Genomic DNA, 20877 nt, shown 5'->3' with positions numbered 1-20877 from the left:
TGTACCTCCGTCAGAAGTCTTTCCCCTTGTTAATCTGTGGAGGATGACACCTATTAAAGAGCATGAAGGTTAGGGAGGAAAAAGAGGTTGGGGGAGAAGAGAACGAAAAAAAAGAGTGTTTGAGTGTGGTGTCCCACAGACCTCTCCGGACCGTCTCCTGAGACTCACCATATCAACACCCTCTAGATCAGATACAGGCTAATCAATTTACCTTCTCATTCTACCTTCCTCTTCATCACACACAATTGTTTCAAGGCCGGGGAAAGATGGAAATGCCATGTTCTTTTATTACCACTTCACACACACACTCTGCCTTTTTGTCAGGTGTGAGTGTGTGTGGGAACGAGTTCAAATTCTGTATACAGGTCTACCTACATAGAGGCTGTTTGAGTAGCACACCTAGAAGGCATCTAATATGGACTTATCCTTCTATTCCATTTCTCTCACTTTTTTTCTGTCCAGGTCCAACCACCAGCTCGATTTGCAAGCAGGATTCATTTTTTAAATTTTGTTTAACTAGGCAAGTCAGTTAAGAACAAATTCTTACTTACATTGACGGCCAAACCCGGATGACGCTGGGCCAATTGCGCAGTCCTATGGGATTCCCAATCACTGCCGGAAGTGATGCAGCCTGGATTCGAACCAGGGACTGCAATGAGATGCAGTACCTTAGACCGCTGCGCCACTCAGGAGAACATGGGGTCCAGTCAAATTGAACAGCATAGTTTAGTGTGGGGTATTGAATTGACCTGCACATTCACAGTATTACACATATGCACCACTTAATGTCTAGCAGATCTATGCTTGGATATCATTTGTCTGTCTTTTGAGGAATTGGAGATTTTGTGAAAGTAGAGTACTTCTACCAGCTGATTGCTCTTCTATTCAATGTAATAAACTAAAGAGTGAGACAAAGCTATAGCAGTTTCTAGATTTTTGCATAAACAGACTGTACACTTGAATGATTTTAACATTGCTCTTAGTTTTATTTGGTTGACATTGCATGTGCAGCACACATTATATGGTTTAGTGTTTCAGTACCCCAACATTTGTGACCTAATATGGTACTAATACATTTAACATTTTGTCTAACATTTGGAATTACAAAATCAGTAGTTGGTCTAAAACCGTAACAATTGGAAGAGTATCCTGATTGTGATTTTTTTTTTTGAGACCCCAGTAAAAGTAACTCCATGTGACCCAATGTAAATTTCCACACAATTTCACAACTCAATAAAAACCACTTTTCGCACTGTAAAAAACAAAAGCAAAACACTTCCAATGAATGTTTCTATATGATTTTCAACATTTACAGTAGACATATACTTGAGTTCCTCTATTCGTGGTAGGTTGAGGGGAGGAGTAGACATCGAAGCACCCACTCTTTCTTTCCCTCTCCTCTTTCTCAAGGTGAGTGTATTCAGCCTGTTCCGTTGAACATCCCAGAGTTAATAGAATTAAAATCGATGACGAACTTGTTTCGCTTGGGCTTGAACTGCCTGGGAACAGACAAACAGCGTGATGAGAAAATGAGAAAAAGCAAGTCACTCTTTTTGTGAAGCTATGAACTTTTCCTGGAACATTTTCAGCACAGGGACTGGTTTTGAATCAGAGACAATAGGGGGAGAGGCAGCAGGGACAAAGATGAAGGGGAGACAGTTAAGAAGAAACTCATAGCTTTCAGATTATTTTTCTCCCCACCCTTCAACTTAATATCCTCCTGCGCCCAGGAAGGAGCTCTGGGGGGTCCAATTACCCACAAGCCCCCTGGGGAGAAGGAGAGGGGGTGTAGGGTGGAGCGGCCGCCCACTCTAGGAGGTAATGACCAGGACCAGGGGCGCATTCTGCCCCCCTATCGCCCCTCGCCTCAACCCCCTGCCGAGGTCCCCAACACCAGCAGAGAGCAGACTCCTCCTGTCCTAATCACTCTGTGGATCAAGCGCAATTGAGTATCACAGGCTACATCCCAAATAGCACCCTATTCCCTATGTAGTGCATTACTTTTGACCAGTGCCTAGGGTACCATTCGGGACGTAAACAAAGTTTTGTAGCACAACAGCTACCATTACTGCAGTGAAATGGGAAGCCACTAGTCTTTCTATAAAGCAGTTTCTTAACACCTTGCCGTGGCGTGCGTGCCCAAGCAGAAGAGAAGAGGCACTGCAGCGTCACAGTCCACCACTGCACAACACACTAAAAGCCTTGCTGCCTTTTAAAATGCCACCACTAATAGCGTTCCAGGACACCTTTCTTTCTGAAGACAGACACACCTTTAGCCTGTTCAGTCGCGCACACACACGGAATGAATGCTGCTTGCAAACCTGCTTTTAAATCCCAAGGCCAAAGATGTTCTCACTCAAATGTCACATTTGTCACATGCGCCGAATACAACAGGTGCAGACCTTACCGTGAAATGCTTACTTACAAGCCCTTAACCAACAACGCAGATTTTTTAAGAAAGAAATGCCTTCTAAAAAAAGAAATAACGAGGCTATATACAGGTGCCAATGTGCAGGGGTACAGGTTAGTCGAGGTAATATGTACAGTACCAGTCTAAAGTTTGGACGCACCAAACACGGGTTTTTCTTTATTTTTACTATTTTCTACATTGTAGAATAATAGTGAAGACATCAAAACTATGAAACATATGGAATCATGTAGTAACCAAAAGTGTTAAATCAATTCGCTTAACAATTTGTTTTGGTTAAGTTATTTCATAGTTTTGATATCTTCACTATTCTACAATGTAGAAAATAGTACAAATAAAGAAAAACCCTTGAATGAGTAGGTGCATCAACTTTGGACTAATACTGTACATGTAAGTAGGGGTAAAGTGACTATGCATAGATAATAAACAGCGAGTAGCAGCAGCATAAAAAAACGGGGTCAATGCAAATAGTCCGGGTAGACATTTAATTACCTGTTTATTAGTAGAATGGCTTGTGGGTAGAAGCTGTACCACTTGCCGTGTGGTAGCAGAGAGAACAGTCTGACTAGGGTGGCGGGAGCATTTGACAATTTTTAAGGCCTTCTTCTGACACCGCCTGGTATAGAGGTCCTGGATGGCAGGAAGCTTGGCCCCAGTGATGTACTGGGCTGTATGCAATAACTTCTGTAGCGCCTTGCGGTCAGATGCCGAGCAGTTGCCATACCAAGCAGTGATGCAACCAGTCAGGATATGATGGTGCAGCTGTATAACTTTGAGGACCCATGCCAAATCTTTTCAGTCTCCTGAGAGGGAATAGGCATAGTCTTCCCCTCTTCACGACTATCTTAGTGTGTTTGGACCATGATAATTTGTTAGTGATGTGGACGCCAACGAACTTGAAGCGCTCAACCTGCTCCACTACAGCCCCGTCAATGAGAATGGGGGTGTGCCCGGCCCCACTTTTCCTGTAGTCCACAATCAGCTCGTCTTGCTCACGTTGAGGGAGAAGTTGTTGTCCTGGCAGTCTCTGACCTCCTCCCTGTAGGCTGTCTCATTGTTGTCGGTGATCAGGCCGACCACCGTTATTGTTGGCAAACAATGAGTGTTGGAGTCGTGCGTGGCCACGCAGTCGTGGGTGAACAGGGAGTACAAGAGGGCACTAAGCATGCACCACTGAGGGGCCCCCGTGTTGAGGATCAGCGTGGCAGATGTGTTGTTCCTACCCTTACCACCTGGAAGCGGCCCGTCAGGAAGTCGAGGATCCAGTTGCAGAGGGAGGTGTTTAGTGATGAGCTTTGAGGGCACTTTGGTGTTAAATGCTGAGCTGTAGACAACGAACAGCATGCTCACATAGGTGTTCCTTTTGTCCAGGTGGGAAAGGGCAGTTTGGAGTGCAATGGATATTGCGTCATCTGTGGATCTATTGGGGTGGTATGCAAATTGTAGTGGGTCTAGGGTTTCTGGGATGGTGTTAATGTGAGCCATGACCAACCTTTCAAAGCACTTCATGGCTACAGATGTGAGTGCTACGGGGCTGTAGTCATTTAGGCAGGCCACCTTGGCGTTCTTGGGCACAGGGACTATGGTGGTCTGCTTGAAACGTGTAGGTATTACAAACTCGTCAGGGAGAGGTTGAAAATGTCAGTGAAGACACTTGCCAGTTGGTCAGCGCATGCTCGGAGTACGAGTCCAATGTTTAACCTGTCTTACATCGGCTACGGAGAGCGTGATCACACGGTCGTCCGGAACAGCTGGTGCTCTAATGTATGGTTCAGTGTTGCTTGCCTCGAAGCAAGCATAGATGTCATTTCAATTGTCTGGTAGGCTCGCGTCACTGGGCAGCTCGCGGTTGGGATTCCCTTTGTATTCCGTAATAGTTTGCAAGCTCCACCACATCCGACGAGCGTCAGAGCCGGGGTTGTAGGATTCAATCTTAGTCCTATATTGATGCTTATGCCTGTGATGGTTTGTCGGAGGGCATAGCGGGAAAACAGTCTTGTAGCTTAGTATCTGCATCATCAGACCACTTCCATAATGAGCTAGTCACTGGTACTTTCTGCCTGAGTTCTTGCTTGGTCAGATTTGCCAAATTCAGGGAGAGCTTTCTATTCGTCTCTATGTGTGGAGTAAAGGTGTTCTAGAGTTTTTGTCCTCTGGTTGCACATTTAACATGCTGGTAGAAATGAGGTCAAGCGGATTTAAGATTTCCTGCATTAAAGTCCCCGGCCACTAGGAGCACCGTTTCTGGGTGAGCATTCTTGTTTGCTTATGGCCTTATACAGCTCGTCGAGTGCGGTCTTAGTCCCTGCGTTGGTTTGTGATAAACACTCTTGGTAAATAGTGTTGTCTACAGCTTATCATGAGGTACTCTACCTCAGGCGAACAAAACCTTGAAACCTACTTAATATTAGAGATCGCGCACCAGCTGTTGTTGACAAATTTGAAAAACCACCACCCCTCGTCTTACTGGAGGTTGCTATTGTCTTGCCGATGCACAGAAAACCCAGCCAACTGTATATTATCCATATCCTTGTTCAGCCATGACTCGGTGAAACATAAGATATTACAGTTAATGTCCCATTGGTAGGATAGTCTCGAACGGAGCTCATCCACTTTATTCTCCAGGGATTGCACGTTAGCCAGTAGGAGATGGTAAAAAAGGCAGGTTAGCCATTCGCTGACGAATTCTCAAAGGCTACATTTTAGTCCACAACATTTGACAAATTACAGTAAATTTTATTTATAGTATTTTATTTCTCTAATTCCTATCTATGGCAATGGGACGGCGCTTAACCAACGTGAGTCGAGGTTCTACCAAAAAAAGCAATCATAATTGGAAAGGAAAAGGCGTAACACTTGCTCACCATTAAAAATGTGTTTTATTTAAGCAGAGTTAAAAGATAGGAATTATTGCCTTCGTTGAAGGCCGAAACGTTTAAATACCAAGGGCAATTCAACTGGTTATACTGCGTCAACACTGATTAAGACATTCGTTCATTTATTGATTTTCCTCAAGGTCAAAAATGTCCCTTGAAACTTCTATTGAGTATGAGATCCAGTTAATAGTCCAATTTAATAGACGCTTTCGGTCAAAACGCCAACGGATAGAGAAGATGGATAGAGACGGAAAGAAAAAGGGAGGTCGGAAAGGAGAGGAATAAAATAGTCATTGCAAACGTGTAGGAGGAAGTACATGATCAACTAGCTCAGGGATTTGGCCTAGTTTCCCAAACTCGGTCCCGGGGACACCCCTGGGTGCACATTATGGTTTTTGCCCTAGCACTATACAGCTGATTAAAATAATCTGAGCTAGAGGACAACCTGAATAGGTGTGTGTGTGCGCATGTAGAGGACATCCTCAATAAAACCAGCTAGTGGAGTTAACCTCTACACCTCCATAGACAGGTAGCCCATATGAACAAATCTTCAAATATTGCTATATATATATATATATATATATATATATAGTATTTTGTATAATTTAATCAGTGTATGTACATCCCAAATGGCACCCTATTCCTTGTAGAGTGCACTACTTTTGACCAGAGCCCTATGGGTAGTGCCATAAAGTAGTGCACTATATTAGGGTGCCATTTGGAACACAAACCTATTTCTTTTGTCTCCTCTGGCTTCCTGTCTCCAACAGTAAAAGTCATAGTTGATCTGTCGAGGATGACGTATTAAGACTGTATTTAAATACCTGAGCTGCAACCCTGTGTGTTTAATGTGGCTCAGTGGGAGATTTCTATGCCTACTGTGTGTGTGTGTGTGTGTGTGTGTGTGTGTGTGTGTGTGTGTGTGGACATTTCAATGGGAATCAATGATAGAAAGTTTTGTTTGTTCATGTACCTGCAGATATGGACGTTTGTGGGTGAATTTCAATTTTTTCCCAGTGTGTATATGTGTATCTAGAGAGTATGTATGTGTTGTTCGGGGTCTATACAGTGTGTTAAAGTCCTGCAACGGGTCGGATACCTACGGTTCTGCAAAAAAACATTCCTAATTTGTCAACGTGCAGAGCTTGTGTTTCCTGCTGCCACGTGACAATACGTTGCAAAGTTTATTTTCCCTGACTCCTAGCTCACGTGAAAATTGGTAAAATTTTTAGGCTTTCGTTCATTTTCGACCATAAAGTTTAAACTCAAGTTTAAAAAAATATATATATAAAATAAATCTTACCCCCTTTTCTCCCCAATTTTCGTGGTATCCAATCGCTAGTAATTACTATCTTGTCTCATCGCTACAACTCCCGTACGGGCTCGGGAGAGACGAAGGTCGAAAGTCATGCGTCCTCCGAAGCACAACCCAACCAAGCCGCACTGCTTCTTAACACAGCGCGCCTCCAACCCGGAAGCCAGCCGCACCAATGTGTCGGAATGAAACACCGTGCACCCGCCCCCCTTGGTTAGCGCGCACTGCGCCCGGCCCGCCACAGGAGTCGCTGGAGCGCGATGAGACAAGGATATCCCTACCAGCCAAACCCTCCCTAACCCGGACGACGCTAGGCCAATTGTGCGTCGCCCCACGGACCCCCCGGTCGCGGCCGGCTGCGACAGAGCCTGGGCGCGAACCCAGAGACTCTGGTGGCACAGCTAGCGCTGCGATGCAGTGCCCTAGACCACTGCGCCACCCGGGAGGCCCTTAAACTCAAGTTTAAACCTGCGCATCTGGTAAAAGTAGCCAATAGCCTACCGGTACTCAATAAATGAAGGCTATTTTTATAGCCTATTTGATTCTGGGAATTGTTTAAGTTTCAATTAAACTATTTGAATATCTAAACAATATTGAATGTAAAGGTATTGTTTTGCCGGCTATAGGCTTTCATTTGGTAATAAGAAAGCCTATAGAAGGCTCTTTGGCAATGTGCGTTGGCAATGTGCCGCATCGCATTGTAAAAATATGAAGATATAATTCTTAAAAAAGGGGGGCTGCCTAGTTTTTTGGCTTGGTCATTAAGAAATGCTGCAGCCATGACTGAAGCCAAACGAGAGTTGTACATTTGTCTCATTAAATGCTTTCAATGTTTGTATATGAATTTCTAAAATGTATACACTGAACAAAAATATAAATGCAACATGGAACAATTTTAAAGATTTGACTGAGTTACAGTTCATATAAGGAAATTAGTCAATTGAAAAACATTTATTAGGCCCCATCTATGGATTTCACATGACTGGGAACACAGATATGTATCCGTTGGCCACAGATACCTTTAAAAAAAAGGTAGGGGTGTGGATCAGAAAACCAGTCAGTACCTGGTGTGACCATTTGCCTCAGGCAGTGTGACATCTTCGCATAGACTTGATCAGGCTGTTGATTGTGGCCTGTGGAATGTTGTCCCACTCCTTTTCAATGGCTGTGCGAAGTTGCTGGATATTGGCGGGAACTGGAACACGCTGTCGTACACATCAATCCAGAGCATCCCAAACATGCTCAATGGGTGATGTGTCTGAGTATGCAGGCCATGGAAAAACTGGGACATTTTCAGCTTCCAGGAATTGTGTACAGATTCTTGCAACATGCAACTCCCAGGAGAGCGCCATCTAAGCTCCAACCCTGTTTGTTTGGAAACCTTTTCACACAGAACTGTCAGCCCTCTCTGGCTGGGCCGTGCATTATCATGCTGAAACATGGAGGTGATGGCAGTTGGTGAATGGCACGACAAACCTCAGGATCTCGTCACGGTATCACTGTGCATTCAAATTGCCATCAATAAAATGCAATTGTGTTCGTTGTATCTAGTTTATGCCTGCCCACACCATAACCCCACCACCACGGGGCACTCTGTTCACAACGTTGTCACCAGCAAATCACTTCCCCATAAAAAGGCCTGTTGTGAGGCCGGTTGGACTTACTGCCAAATTCTCTAAAACAGAGGCGGCTTATGGTAGAGAAATGAACATTAAATTATCTGGCAACAGCTCTGGAGGACATTCCTGCAGTCAGCATGCCAATTGCCTGCTCCCTCAAAACTTGACATCTGTGGCATTGTATTGTGTGACAAAACTGCACATTTTAGAGTGACCTTTTATTGTCCCCAGCACAAGGTGCACCTGTGTAATGATCACGCTGGTTAATAAGCTTCTTGATATGCAACACCTGTCAGTTGGATGGATTATTTTGGCAAAGGATTAATGCTCACTAACAGGGATGTAAACAAATTTGTGCACAGAATGAGAGAAATAAGCTTTCGTTAGTATGGAACATTTCTGGGATCTTTTATTTCAGCTCATGAAACCAACAGTACATGTTGTGTTTATATTTTTGTTCAGTATAGAATATGTAGACACAGAGACAAGACGACATTACCAAAATATCTACCTGCTCCTTCCATCACACCGCCCCCTCTCACCCCATCCTCTAACAGCCATCTCTCGCTCCACCCCTTAATCTCTCTCTCCACCACTGCTGACCCCCCAGTAGTCCCAGGACAGGTAGTTAGTGGGTAGGTTTACACCCCTGAAACAACCATATCCAGGCACTAACCCCACCCCCTCACACACCATGCCCCAACCCTCTGACATACAGGTTCAAAGACACATGTAACTCCCAGGAGAGCGCCATCTAAGCTCCAACCCTGTTTGTTTGGAAACCTTTTCACACAGAACTGTCAGCCCTCTCTGGCTGGCAGATGTCAATTAAGTCATCATAACATCCTCGTCCCTCCATCCAGGGGCAACACACACATGGCGGCTCAGGAGACTCACTTGTATTGGATCCCTGCCAAGTTAAGCAGCCGTCTGGAGGCAGTCATTTCAGGGATGTCGTGGTACTTGTCTGACAAATAAATCACGTCCTTTATACCTGTAGGTAAGAGACAGCGAAGGGAAAGAGGGAGGGAGAGAGTCAATTATCTATCGGACAGGCTCGGGATGATGGTGAGTGGTGACTAAGGGAGGGAGGCCTCAGTAAACCCTGCTGAGTGATGAGGGGGTGCAATTTTGAGTGTGTGTACACACACACACACACACACACACACACACACACACACACACACACACACACACACACACACGTGTACTGTATGGGGGCGGTCGATAAACCCTCAACAGCAGGCTGAGTCCAATACCGAGAACTAACGACGAAGCAGGAAATCTACCAACTCCAGCTGTCATCTTTAAAAGCACCCCCTTCCAACTTAATGGAGGTGTGTGTCTCTGAGTGTGTGTGTGTGTGTGTGTGTGTGAGAGTGAGAGAGAGAGAGTGAGAGTGAGAGAGACACTAAGCACTATACAACAGGGCCTGGCTCGATTAGTATATCTACCGTACCATCATGCTTGGGAGGTCTGCAGCTCCCTACACAAAACACACACAATTTCACTCTGGCAAAAGGTCACATACAGCAGGTGCCCGCCTTATCTGCCAACACCCCCTGAAACCCCCCTAAACTGCAGAGATAGGATTGGTTGTCCCCCATGGCTCTGTGCTGAGCCCGCCTGATATCTTCCCCGCATCATCAGAGCTTTAGGAGCCGCTGGCTCAATCCGGCTCAGCTTTACCCAGCATGGCTTCCCAGTCTCACCTGCCCTGTATTATCGGACAGTTTCATCTGCGGGAAACTGTGAAAGAGCTGGTATTTATTCTGTGATCCGCTGAGGGGAGACCACGCAGAGTGAATTCTATTCACCACAGTAGATAAAGAGCGACTGACTATAGGGCTGACTGGTGGTGTTACTGTTAGCAGCACCAGCTCTACGGGGAGTAAAAGACAGGCTAGCCTCTAGCATAGAGGTTTACCCCTTCTAGTAGACAAACAGTGGTGATAATATCCACTCAACTGGTATGGACTGCACTGTTACGCTCATCATATTCTCGTCACTTTGTATCACACCAGTTGTTGTACAGTTACTACTCCTATCACTGATGTTAATAAAAGGGTGAGAAATGCCAGCATGTGGAGCTACTGAAATCCAACTGTAATCACAGTAAAGCTATGGCCTGATCCAGTGGTTCTTAATTCTGGTAATCCAGGGTGCATGTGTGTGTTTTTGCCCAAACACAACACACCGTCAAACCTTTTACTAGTGGAATCAGGTGTGTAGTGCAGAAATATGTACCCCTTTGAGTCCCCAGGATCAGGATTGAAAAACAACAACACTGGTCTGAACGACTACAAGAGTTTAGCCTACTTCACAACATCTATACAGACAACTATTCAAAAGAAACATTAGCAGCGAATAAATATGTACGAAAACAACAAAGCATATGTGAATGTGTGCAGCGACGGTGCCTGGGCTAACAATGGATCAGATAAATAGATGAAATGCACAAAGTGTCACTTCTCCCAAGTGGAAGTAACAAAGACCTTTATGGTCGGATTGTTTGCAGCCGTAGAAGCCCACAGAGTGCAGAGACAGTACGTGGGGCGAGTTCCTTTATTCATAAATCACCCGCTGAAAACAATCTCTCTGATATTTGGATTTGCATATAAGGTATTATCCTTATTCCTAGGTGTATTGGTTTTGAAAAGCACAGAGATGCAATGAGTGTGAATCTACATACATTAACACACAACCTATGACTTTCTTGGGAAGAACTTGTACACAAACAAAAAAATAAAAAAGGTGTTCCCCGCAAAAATAAATAACCGCAAATAAACACATTTAATCAAACTTGCTTACTTATTGAAGTAATGTCCAGGTGTGAGTTTACATATGGTAGCAGTCTGAAAGGGGATAATGCCAGTGTTCCAAATGTATAGCCAATAAACAAACCATGAATAAAAATGCACCGTCAATATTGCCTAGTGAGGGCTCTGCAGGATTTGGCATTAGCGCTTAGCTGAACTCCAAGGGGAATAATGATTGGTTGTGGAGATGGTGAAGGCGGGGCTCCAGCAGTAGGTGGTGCTCATGCTGTCAGACCAAAATGAGCCTAAGTAGCACAGAGGGGGAATCAGGGAGACGGCTTGAAATGACAATGGTTTATTTTGGCACAGAATCGTGTGTGTGAATAATGTCCTTACTATGTAATTGGGCAACTGGGCATTTCGTTTTGATGTGTGTAAGGAAGGCGTTGCGTGTCAGAGTGGGATTGTGTGTCTGGTCTGTGGGCCGAGATATGGTCGTTTGGGGGTGCAGTGGTTATGAAGTGGGGCTTCACTGCCTCACAGCTCTAATAAGAAGGAAAAGCATGTAGAGGATCCAAGATCAGCCCAATCGACGGCCTTGAGTTAACAGGCTGTAGCACGGAGAAGTGGTGTGTTTCCGTTTGAAAGCGCAGCTTCCAAGAGAGAAAAGACAACATCCACACTGCTTGAGACACAGTTCCAGATAACCTTCTGCATCAAACGGGGAGCTTTACAAGTCGCCAAGGACAGTCTAGTGTATGGTAGCCGATACACATAATTTAAAAGCAAATGGGATGAAATTAAACTAGTCCGTCTAAAACATCCTTCAGAGCCAAGACGGGGGGGGGGGGGTAATGGAGGTTTGCTTTACGACCATAGAGATGGGGTTCTGAGTGTCGGAATCTGGTCAAGCAGTCGTGGTCTTGACTCAAAAACCACATACACACCACCCCCCCGCCACATTCTGCCTATGCTTCTACTAATCGGTCTCTCCTTCCCCTGGTACTGTCCAAATACAAGCAAAAAAATCTGAAGTTCCTATAAGAGCGTCTGCTAAATGACTTAAATGTAAATGTGGTTCTGTGTCTGACAGCTTGAGACGCCAGTAGTAGTCATGTTAAAAAAAAAGGTTCGGAATTGAAGAAATGTACTATTGAAAATCACCCACAACGACTTCTTTCCACTGATCTATAGTGAAGCAACAGAGGAAAACAGATCCATATTTTAAATATAAAAACGTAAGAAGGAAAATATCTGCACATTTGTTTTCTCTCTCTGCGTCTGAGAGATATCTATTTATTGTGAAGTATACTGAGGGTGATATGCACATCCCAACCTTTTAGAAAACCGATGCCTCTGTAGATACTGTCAAAAGAAAAGGCCTGCACGGCACACTGTGTCATTTATCATGTCTAAAAAAAACAAAGCCTTTTATCCATCTCTAGCCGTTGCCAAGACAACAGACTTGCAAAAAGAAAAACATTTTGTAGATTGAAGACTGAGAAACAATACATTTCAACTGATAACAGACCGCAAAGCGCTAGAGGGTTGTGCAGACTGCCCAGTACATCACTGGGGCCGAGCTCCCTGCCATCCAGGACTTCTAGATCAGGCGGTGTAAAAGGCAGGCCCGAAATTGCCAAAGACTAAAGTCATAAACTGTTCACTCTGCTAACGTCTGGCAAATGTCACTGGATCATCAGATCTCAGACCAAAAGGCTCAGAGACAGCTTCAATCCCCAAGCCTTAAGAACGCTAAATAATTACCCGGACTATCTGCATTGGCTCTATGCAGACTCACAAAGACAAATATATTGCAGCCAAAATATAAATATATATAAAAAACACACACACACTACCAGTCAAAAGTTTCAGAACACCTACTAATTCAAGGGTTTTTCTTTATTTTTTACTATTTTCTACATTGTAGAATAATAGTGAAGACATCAAAACTATGAAATAACACATCTGTAACCAAAGAAAAGTGTTAAACAAATCAAAATATATTTCAGAGATTCTTCAAAGTAGCCACCCTTTGCCTTAACAGCTTTGCACACTCTTATTTTTAAGAGGGCTCGTAAACAAGCATTTAAATTGTAAAGTCTAGACCCGTTGTATTTGGCGCATGTGACAAATCAAACGTTATTTGATATTGTTGTTATCAAACTAACCAGAAACACCGGAAAACTAGTGACCAGTCATGCTGGGATGGAAAACTCTAGTTGGAACCAGAGAGACCGTTTGAGTAGTAAAAAAAACATAACATTCTGGAACGTTCCACAACAGTGACTTGTCCATTGAGGGCAGCTTAAGTAGTTCAGAAGAGAAGGAGGAGGGGGTAGGGTAGCTAGCCATTTGGGACCAGACTAAAACTTTAGAACATTTCAAATCATCCCACTCTCACAAGAGTGGTAGTGGAAGTTGGTGTGTGTGTGTGCGGGTGCATGCCTGTGAGAGCATGTGCCTGTGACAGACGCATCCCAAAGTGACAAGATGGCAGAGAAGGATGGCAGGCAGGCGCTGGGGAGTCAGTCCAAGCCCAGTAGACTGAGGGGACTCCCATGAATCCATGTTTTAAGCATCCTTTTGACCAGCTACGACGGGGAGGAGAGAGACCAATATCAGTCAAGGAAAGCAAAGCAAAAGGAAAAAAGGAGAGGGGAGACTAATATGTGGCAGTCGAGAGACCGAATGAGAAAGAGGAAAGGGAAATCTGAGGTGAGGAAGAAAGCGGCTTCTTGTTATGGCTAAGTGGAAGGAAGGGCATCAGCTTACGAGTTCCAACTCAAATGTACTATATAGTGACTTATGGTGATTATCTTTACTTTTTTTGTACAGAATGCTCATATTAATCGCCACATGAGACCGCCGAAGCACTTCTGGACATCAGATCAACAGCTACTATAACCTAGATTTTGACTTCATACCGGACCCTATTCCTTTGTTCCATGGGCTACCAAAACACTGCAGGCGTAGACGTGGGAGACGAGGTGAAAGCCGAACGGCGCTCCCTTCCGTTCTATTGACAAATCACTTGAGAATAACACGGATGAGCTTCGTTCGAGAGTCTCCTATCAGAGAGGCTTGAAAAGCTGCAGTATCATGTCTTATTGGAACGTGGCTGGATGATGACGCTATGCACGTAGTACACGGTGGATTCTCCATGCAGCGGCAGGATCGGACGGCAGCGTCGGGAAGTCGAAAGGTGGAGGAGTGTTTTCCCCCCAAAATAACTGGTGTGCTGCTTCAAGTGTGAAGAAAATCTCTAGCTTTTGCTCACCTGGTGAATATAATAGGTCATGGTGAGCTGCAGACCTTTTTACCTACCAAGAGTTCTCATCTGTAATTATCACAGCTGTCTACATCCCTCCACAAGCCAACACCACTCTGGCACTCAAGCTGTATGGGGCCATAAACAAACAACAAGCAGCTTACCCAGAGGAAGTGTTTCTGGTGAGCGGAGACTTTAACGTTGGGCGCTTGAAACTGTTCTACCGCGCTTCTATCAACGCGCCACTAGGGGCGCTAAAACTACCCACAGAAATGCACACAAGCCCCTCCCTCATCCTCCTTTTGGAAAATCTGACCATGACTCCATTCTCCTGCTTCCTGTTTACAAACAAATGCTCAAAAACAGGAAGTACAGCGATGCGCTCAATACGGAAGTGGTTGGATAAAGCAGACGCGAGGCTGTTTTGCTAGTACAGACTGGGATTTGTTCCAGGATTCATCTGATAGCATTGAGGAGTTGATGACGACAGCTTGCCTGTCGAAACGTTGGTAAATTAAATATTTTTGCATCCGAGCTCCTAGAGTGTGCGGCTCTCCTTTATTTTTAAGCATTGAGGAGTTTACCACAAAAGCCACAGGTTCATCAATAAGTGCATAGATGTCATCCCCACAGTGACTATAAGAATGTATCCAAACCAAAAACCATGTATTACAGGCAATATCAGAGCTTTACAAGGAACAGGACACGGACACATACAAGAAAGCCCGCTATGACCTCCGACAAGACATCAAACATGCAAAAGGACAATATAGGAGGAAGGTGGAATCCTATTCCACTGGCTCCGACGCTTGTCGTTTGTGGCAGGGCTTGAAGATAACGGATTACAAAAAGGGAAACCCAGCCATGAGTTGTCCAGCGATGTAGAACTCCCAAACGAGCTAAATGCCTTTTATGCTCGCTTCGAGGAATATAACACTGTGCCTTCCGGATTACTGTGTGAACCTGCTCTTAGTGGACAATGTGAGCAAAATGTTCACAAGGTCGCCAGGTCAGACGGAATACTAGGCCGTGTTCACAAAGCACGCGCAGACCAGCTGGCAAGTGTCTTCACATACATTTTCTCTCCTTGTCCCAGTCTGTAATCACAACATGTTTCAAGATGACCACCATTATCCTTGTTCCAAAGAGCTCCAAGGTAACCTGCCTAAATGACTAATCGCCCAGAGGCACTCACATACGTAGTTACAAAGTGCTTTGAAAGGCTGGTCATGACCCACATCAACACCATCATCCCAGACCCGCTACAACAGATCCACAGATGACGCAATTTCTGGAAAAGAGGGGAAATAACTTTGAGAATGATGTTTATTCAACACCATCGTCCCCTCCAAGCTAGGGCCCCTGGAACTGAGCCCCTCCCTCTGCAACTGGATCCTGGACTTCCTGACGGGCCCCGTGGTGAGGGTAGGCAACAACATCTATGCCACGTTGACCCTCAATACGGGGGCCCCTCAGGGGTGTGTGCTTATTACTCCTTGTTCACCCACAACTGCGTTGCGGTGCACGACTCCGACACCATTGAGTTTGCGGATGACACGACGGCGGTAGGCCTGATCACGGACGGCAATGAGTCAGCCTACAGGGAGGAGGTCAGAGACTTAGCAGTGTGGTGCCAAGACAACAACCTCTCCCTCAACGTCAGTAAGACCAAGGAGCTGATTGGGACAATAGGAGAAACAAGGGAGAGCATGCTCCCATCCACTAACAGGGCTGTTATAGAGCGGGTCGAGAGCTTCAAGTTCCTTGGCATCCACATCACTAAGGACTTAACATGGTCCACACATACCCACGAAGAGGGCACGGCAGCGCCTCCTCCCCCTCAGGAGGCTGAAAAGACTTTATGGGCCCTCGGATCCTCAAAAAGTTCTACAGCTGCACCATCGAGAGCATCTTGACTAGCTGCATCACCACTTGGTATGGCAAATGCACCTTCCTTGACAGCAAAGCGCTACAGAGGGTGGTGCGGACAGCCCAGTACATCACTTGGGCCAAGCTCCCTGTAATTCAGGACCTCTATATCACGGAAGGCCCAAAAAATTGCCAAGACTCCAGCCACCCAAACCATAGACTGTTCACTCTGCTACCGTCCCGGCAAAGGGTACCGGCTCTCCGACCAACAGGCTCCAAATAGCGAATTAATGGTACCTGAACTATATTCCTGGCCCTACGCACACTTACTAGACTATACACTGAGTGTAGAAAACATTAGGAACACCTTAATATTGAGTTGCACCTTTCTTGATACACACAGAAAACTGTTGTGTGAAAAACCCAACAGCGTTGCGGTTCTTGGCACACTGAAACGGTGCGCCTGGCACCTACTACTTTACCCCATTCAAAAGGCACTCAAATCTTTTGTCTTGCCCATTCATCCTCAGAATGCGATGTCTCTGTCTCAAGGCTTAAAAAACATTCTTTAACCCGTCTCCTACCTTTCATCTACACTGATTGAAGTAGATTTAACAAATGACATCAATAAGGGATTGTAGCTTTCACCTGGTCAGTCTGTCATGGAAAGAACAGTACACACACACACACACACCTTTAATGTATATACACTACATGACCAAAAGTATGTGGACACCTGCTCGTCAAACATTTTATTCCTAAATCATGGGCATAAATATGGGGTCGGTCCCCCCTTTGTTGTTATAACAGCCTCCACTCCACACCGTATATAGATTTTTATATTGTGTTATGTACTGTACGTTTGTTTATCCCACGTGTAACTCTGTTGTTTTCTGTCGCACTGCTTTGCTTTATCTTGGCCAGGTCGCAGTTGTAAATGAGAACTTGTTCTCAACTGGCCTACCTGCTTAAATAAAGGTGAAATATATATATTTTTTTTAAATAAACAGCCTCCACTCTTCTGGGAAGGCTTTCCACTAGACGGTGGAACAGTGAAGTGGGGGCTTGCTTCCATTCAAACACAAGAGCATTAATGAGGTCAGGTACTGATGTTGGGCGATTAGGCGTGGCTCACAGTCGGCATTCCAATTCATCCAAAAGGTGGTCGATGGGGTATAGGTCAGGGCTCTGTGCAGGAAAGTCAAGTCCTTCCACACCGATCTCGACAAACCATTTCTGTATGGACCTTGCGTTCTGCACGGGGACATTGTCATGCTGAAACAGGAAAGGGCCTTCCTCAAACTGTTGCCACAAAGTTGGAAGCACAGAATCGTCTAGAATGTATGCTGCAGTGTTAAGATTTCCCTTCACTGGAACTAAAGGGCCTAGCCACCCGAACCATGAAAAACAGCCCTAGACCATTACTCCTCCTCCACCAAACTTTACAGTTGGCACTATGCATTTGGGCAGGTAAAGTTCTTCTGGCATCCCCCGAACCCAGATTTGTCCGTCAGACTGCCAGATGGTGAAGCGTGATTCATCACTCCAGAGAACGCATATCCATTGCACCAGAGTCCAACAGCGGCGAGCTTTACACCACTCCAACCGACGCTTGGCATTGCGCATAGTAATCTTAGGCTTGTGTGCGGCTGCTCGGACATGGAAACCCATTTCATTAAACTCTCGAAAAAACTGTTGTGCTGACGTTGCTTTTAGAGGCAGTTTGGAACTCTGTAGTGAGTGTTGCAACTGAGGATAGACAATTTTTAGCCCTCGGCGGTCCCGTTCTGTGAGCTTGTGTGGCCTACCACTTCATGAGCCGTTGTTTCCACTCCACAATAACAGCACTTACAGTTGACTGGGGCAGCTCTACCAGGGCAGAAATTTGACAAACTGACTTGTTGGAAAGGTGGCATCCTCTTCAGTAAGGCCATTCTACTACCAAAGTATGGCTATGGAGATTGCATGGCTGTGTTCTCGATTTTATACACCTGTCAGGAACAGGTGTGGCTGAAATAGCCAAATCCAATCCAGAAGAGGTGTCCACATACTTTTGTGTATATATAGTGGATCTACATCTGCACATTAATCTGGTACTGGGACTCCCTGTATATAGCTCCATTCTTGTGTATATATAGTGCATCTACATCTGCACATTAATCTGGTACTGGGACTCCCTTTATATAGCTCCATTCTTGTATTTTATTCCTCGTGTGTTACCATTTAATTTTTAAACTCTGCATTGTTGTGAGGGGTTGTAAGCAAGCATTTCACAGTTAAATCTACAAGAGTTGTATTTGGCAAATAAAATGTTATTCGATTTTTTATTTGAAGTGACTTACAATAGCAGGTCTTGTAATGGGCCAGTCATAAACAGGAGAGGGAGAGGGAGACACTATGGAGGAGCATTCCAATGGGATTAGGAAAGCAACAAAAGGCCTCCAGATTAGCTAATGGGAATACAATGGGAGCGAGGCCACTGGGAGGAGAGGGGTGAAGAGGGGCAACCAGTGAATTAGCTACGTAGACTCAGAGGACGGATAACCTGCTAGGTTGTAATTACAGCGTTAGGACAGTGCCGTCCGCTTGTCAACATAAATATTCTTCATTTTCTGTACAACGATCTTAAGACGGATAATGATTCCTCAATTCAAAGTCCATACTGAGGCGTTAAGGCTAAATGCACCAACGCATAACTGAGCTGAGGATTGAGAAGAGAGATAGTTTGGCGCGCTTCACCAACACAACTCTCAGGACTAAAGACACAGCACTACCGGCGCGGGAGTCAGGCCAGGCTACAGCACTACCGGCGCGGGAGTCAGGCCAGGCTACAGCACTACCGGCGTGGGAGTCAGGCCAGGCTACAGCACTACCGGCGCGGGAGTCAGGCCAGGCTACAGCACTACCGGCGCGGGAGTCAGGCCAGGCTACAGCACTACCGGCGCGGGAGTCAGGCCAGGCTACAGCACTACCGGCGCGGGAGTCAGGCCAGGCTACAGCACTACCGGCGCGGGAGTCAGGCCAGGCTACAGCACTACCGGCGCGGGAGTCAGGCCAGGCTACAGCACTACCGGCGCGGGAGTCAGGCCAGGCTACAGCACTACCGGCGCGGGAGTCAGGCCAGGCTACAGCACTACCGGCGCGGGAGTCAGGCCAGGCTACAGCACTACCGGCGCGGGAGTCAGGCCAGGCTACAGCACTACCGGCGCGGGAGTCAGGCCAGGCTACAGCACTACCGGCGCGGGAGTCAGGCCAGGCTACAGCACTACCGGCGCGGGAGTCAGGCCAGGCTACAGCACTACCGGCGCGGGAGTCAGGCCAGGCTACAGGAGCAGCTTCCTCACATTAGAACTGAGACTGGCTGAGAATATAATAGATGAGGCTGATTTTAGAGGATTTATACTGAAAATAGTTACGTACCATTAACTGGTAACGGAGGGGTGGAGGAGAAAGGGGTGGAGGAGAAAGGAGTGAGTAAAAGTAAGTAATTGGGTGAATAAAAGAGAGCCAGTGAAAATGGGAGAAAAACAGAAGGATAGAAAAAAGCCAAAGATAAAAAGGTGGAAAGAGATTGGAGAGAGTTCTGGGTGGCTCCACACAGTTACTGAGAAGCAGCACAACTCATTTGAACTCCAGTCCAAAAATAAGCCAACAGAGATTTGTTCAAACGTTGATTGAATGGGTGTCCTGCTGGAGACTGAGAGAAAAGGAGGGGGAGCGGTGAGAATGATAAGACCACAGTGCCCCCTAAAGCCAAAAGAGTACACCTCTTTTTCCCTCCATCTCTCATCTGAAGAGCCTGTGTATTGAGAGGCCAAGAGGGTTTCGTTCAAGGCGCACACACACACACACGTTGAGGGGCCGAGAGGCTAACTTTCAAGGCCTTGCAAACATTACTTAAAAAAAGGACTCGGAGGATCCCTTACCGTTCTTAGAGAGCTGAGCTGTTCTGTTCGTCGGTACGTGAGGCGCATTTATTAAAACACACAAACGACCCAACGGCCGGACAGAATGACGCACAAACACACACACAGAGAGCGCAGCCCACGCTGTACTTGAACATATTCCCTAGGTTTCAGAGGTTCAAACACACTCTCTTTGACCCCACACATGGAGAAGTTGTCATCAAGGCTGAATGGAAATAAGCCCATTTCTAGAGTGAGAGATTAAAACCAGACGAACAGGTGCAGCGTTGTGGAATTGAGCCCAGCTGCCTTCCGTAGGCCTATCGGATTCACTAACACGTTTCACGGTAAATATCAAACACATCTATTGTTAAACCCTCTGATTCTCCTCATGCTGTTATGACAGTGAGACAGATAGATAGGAGAGAGAGTTGGGGAGAAAAAGGGAAAGAAAAAGAGAGAATTAGTAAGAGATTCAGAGAGGAAAAAAGCTTTTTCTAGTAGCAGGGCGAACAGTCATCACACGCCACCTTTGTGAAGCACGGCACTTGTTGCTGTTTAGTTTCCTTTCTCCTCTTGAAGGTGCAGGTGAACGGGAAGTGGTGTATAAACTCCCTCCTTAATGAAGTAGGAGCCTGGAGATGGAGCTTACACCCCACTGTGCCGGGGAGAGGGCCTGGCAAGGTAAATCAGAGTGAAATAGTGTGTGTAGGAGTGTCGGAGCTATGAGTGTGTGTATGCATGCCTGCATACATGTCAGTATATATAGCTCTGTGTGTGTGTGTAGGAGTAGAGTGTGTGTGTGTGTGCCTGTGTCTCACTTCCGTATGCAGCT

At 45.7% G+C, this 20877-nt stretch overlaps 1 protein-coding gene across 2 annotated transcripts in view; it reads right to left on the bottom strand.

Moving 5' to 3' along the window:
• Positions 1-962: 962 nt before the first annotated feature.
• dctd (dCMP deaminase) overlaps positions 963-20877 on the bottom strand; it is a 40632-nt gene continuing 20717 nt past the window's right edge. The window contains exons 5-6 of one of the 2 annotated variants that reach the window (XM_071407372.1): positions 9136-9232; positions 963-1499 (exon numbers count right to left, since the gene is read on the bottom strand). In XM_071407372.1, the coding sequence (XP_071263473.1) occupies positions 1421-1499; positions 9136-9232 (176 nt within the window). In that variant the 3' untranslated portion in view covers positions 963-1420. The remainder of the gene's footprint in view (positions 1500-9135; positions 9233-20877) is intronic. The other variant, XM_071407371.1, reaches the window with a different exon arrangement.

The sequence above is a fragment of the Salvelinus alpinus genome, chromosome 6, assembly GCF_045679555.1.
Source record: "Salvelinus alpinus chromosome 6, SLU_Salpinus.1, whole genome shotgun sequence".
In the NCBI taxonomy this organism is placed as follows: Eukaryota; Metazoa; Chordata; class Actinopteri; order Salmoniformes; family Salmonidae; genus Salvelinus; species Salvelinus alpinus.
Note: the sequence above shows the minus strand (reverse complement) of the source record. Positions and strands in the feature narration are given on the sequence as shown.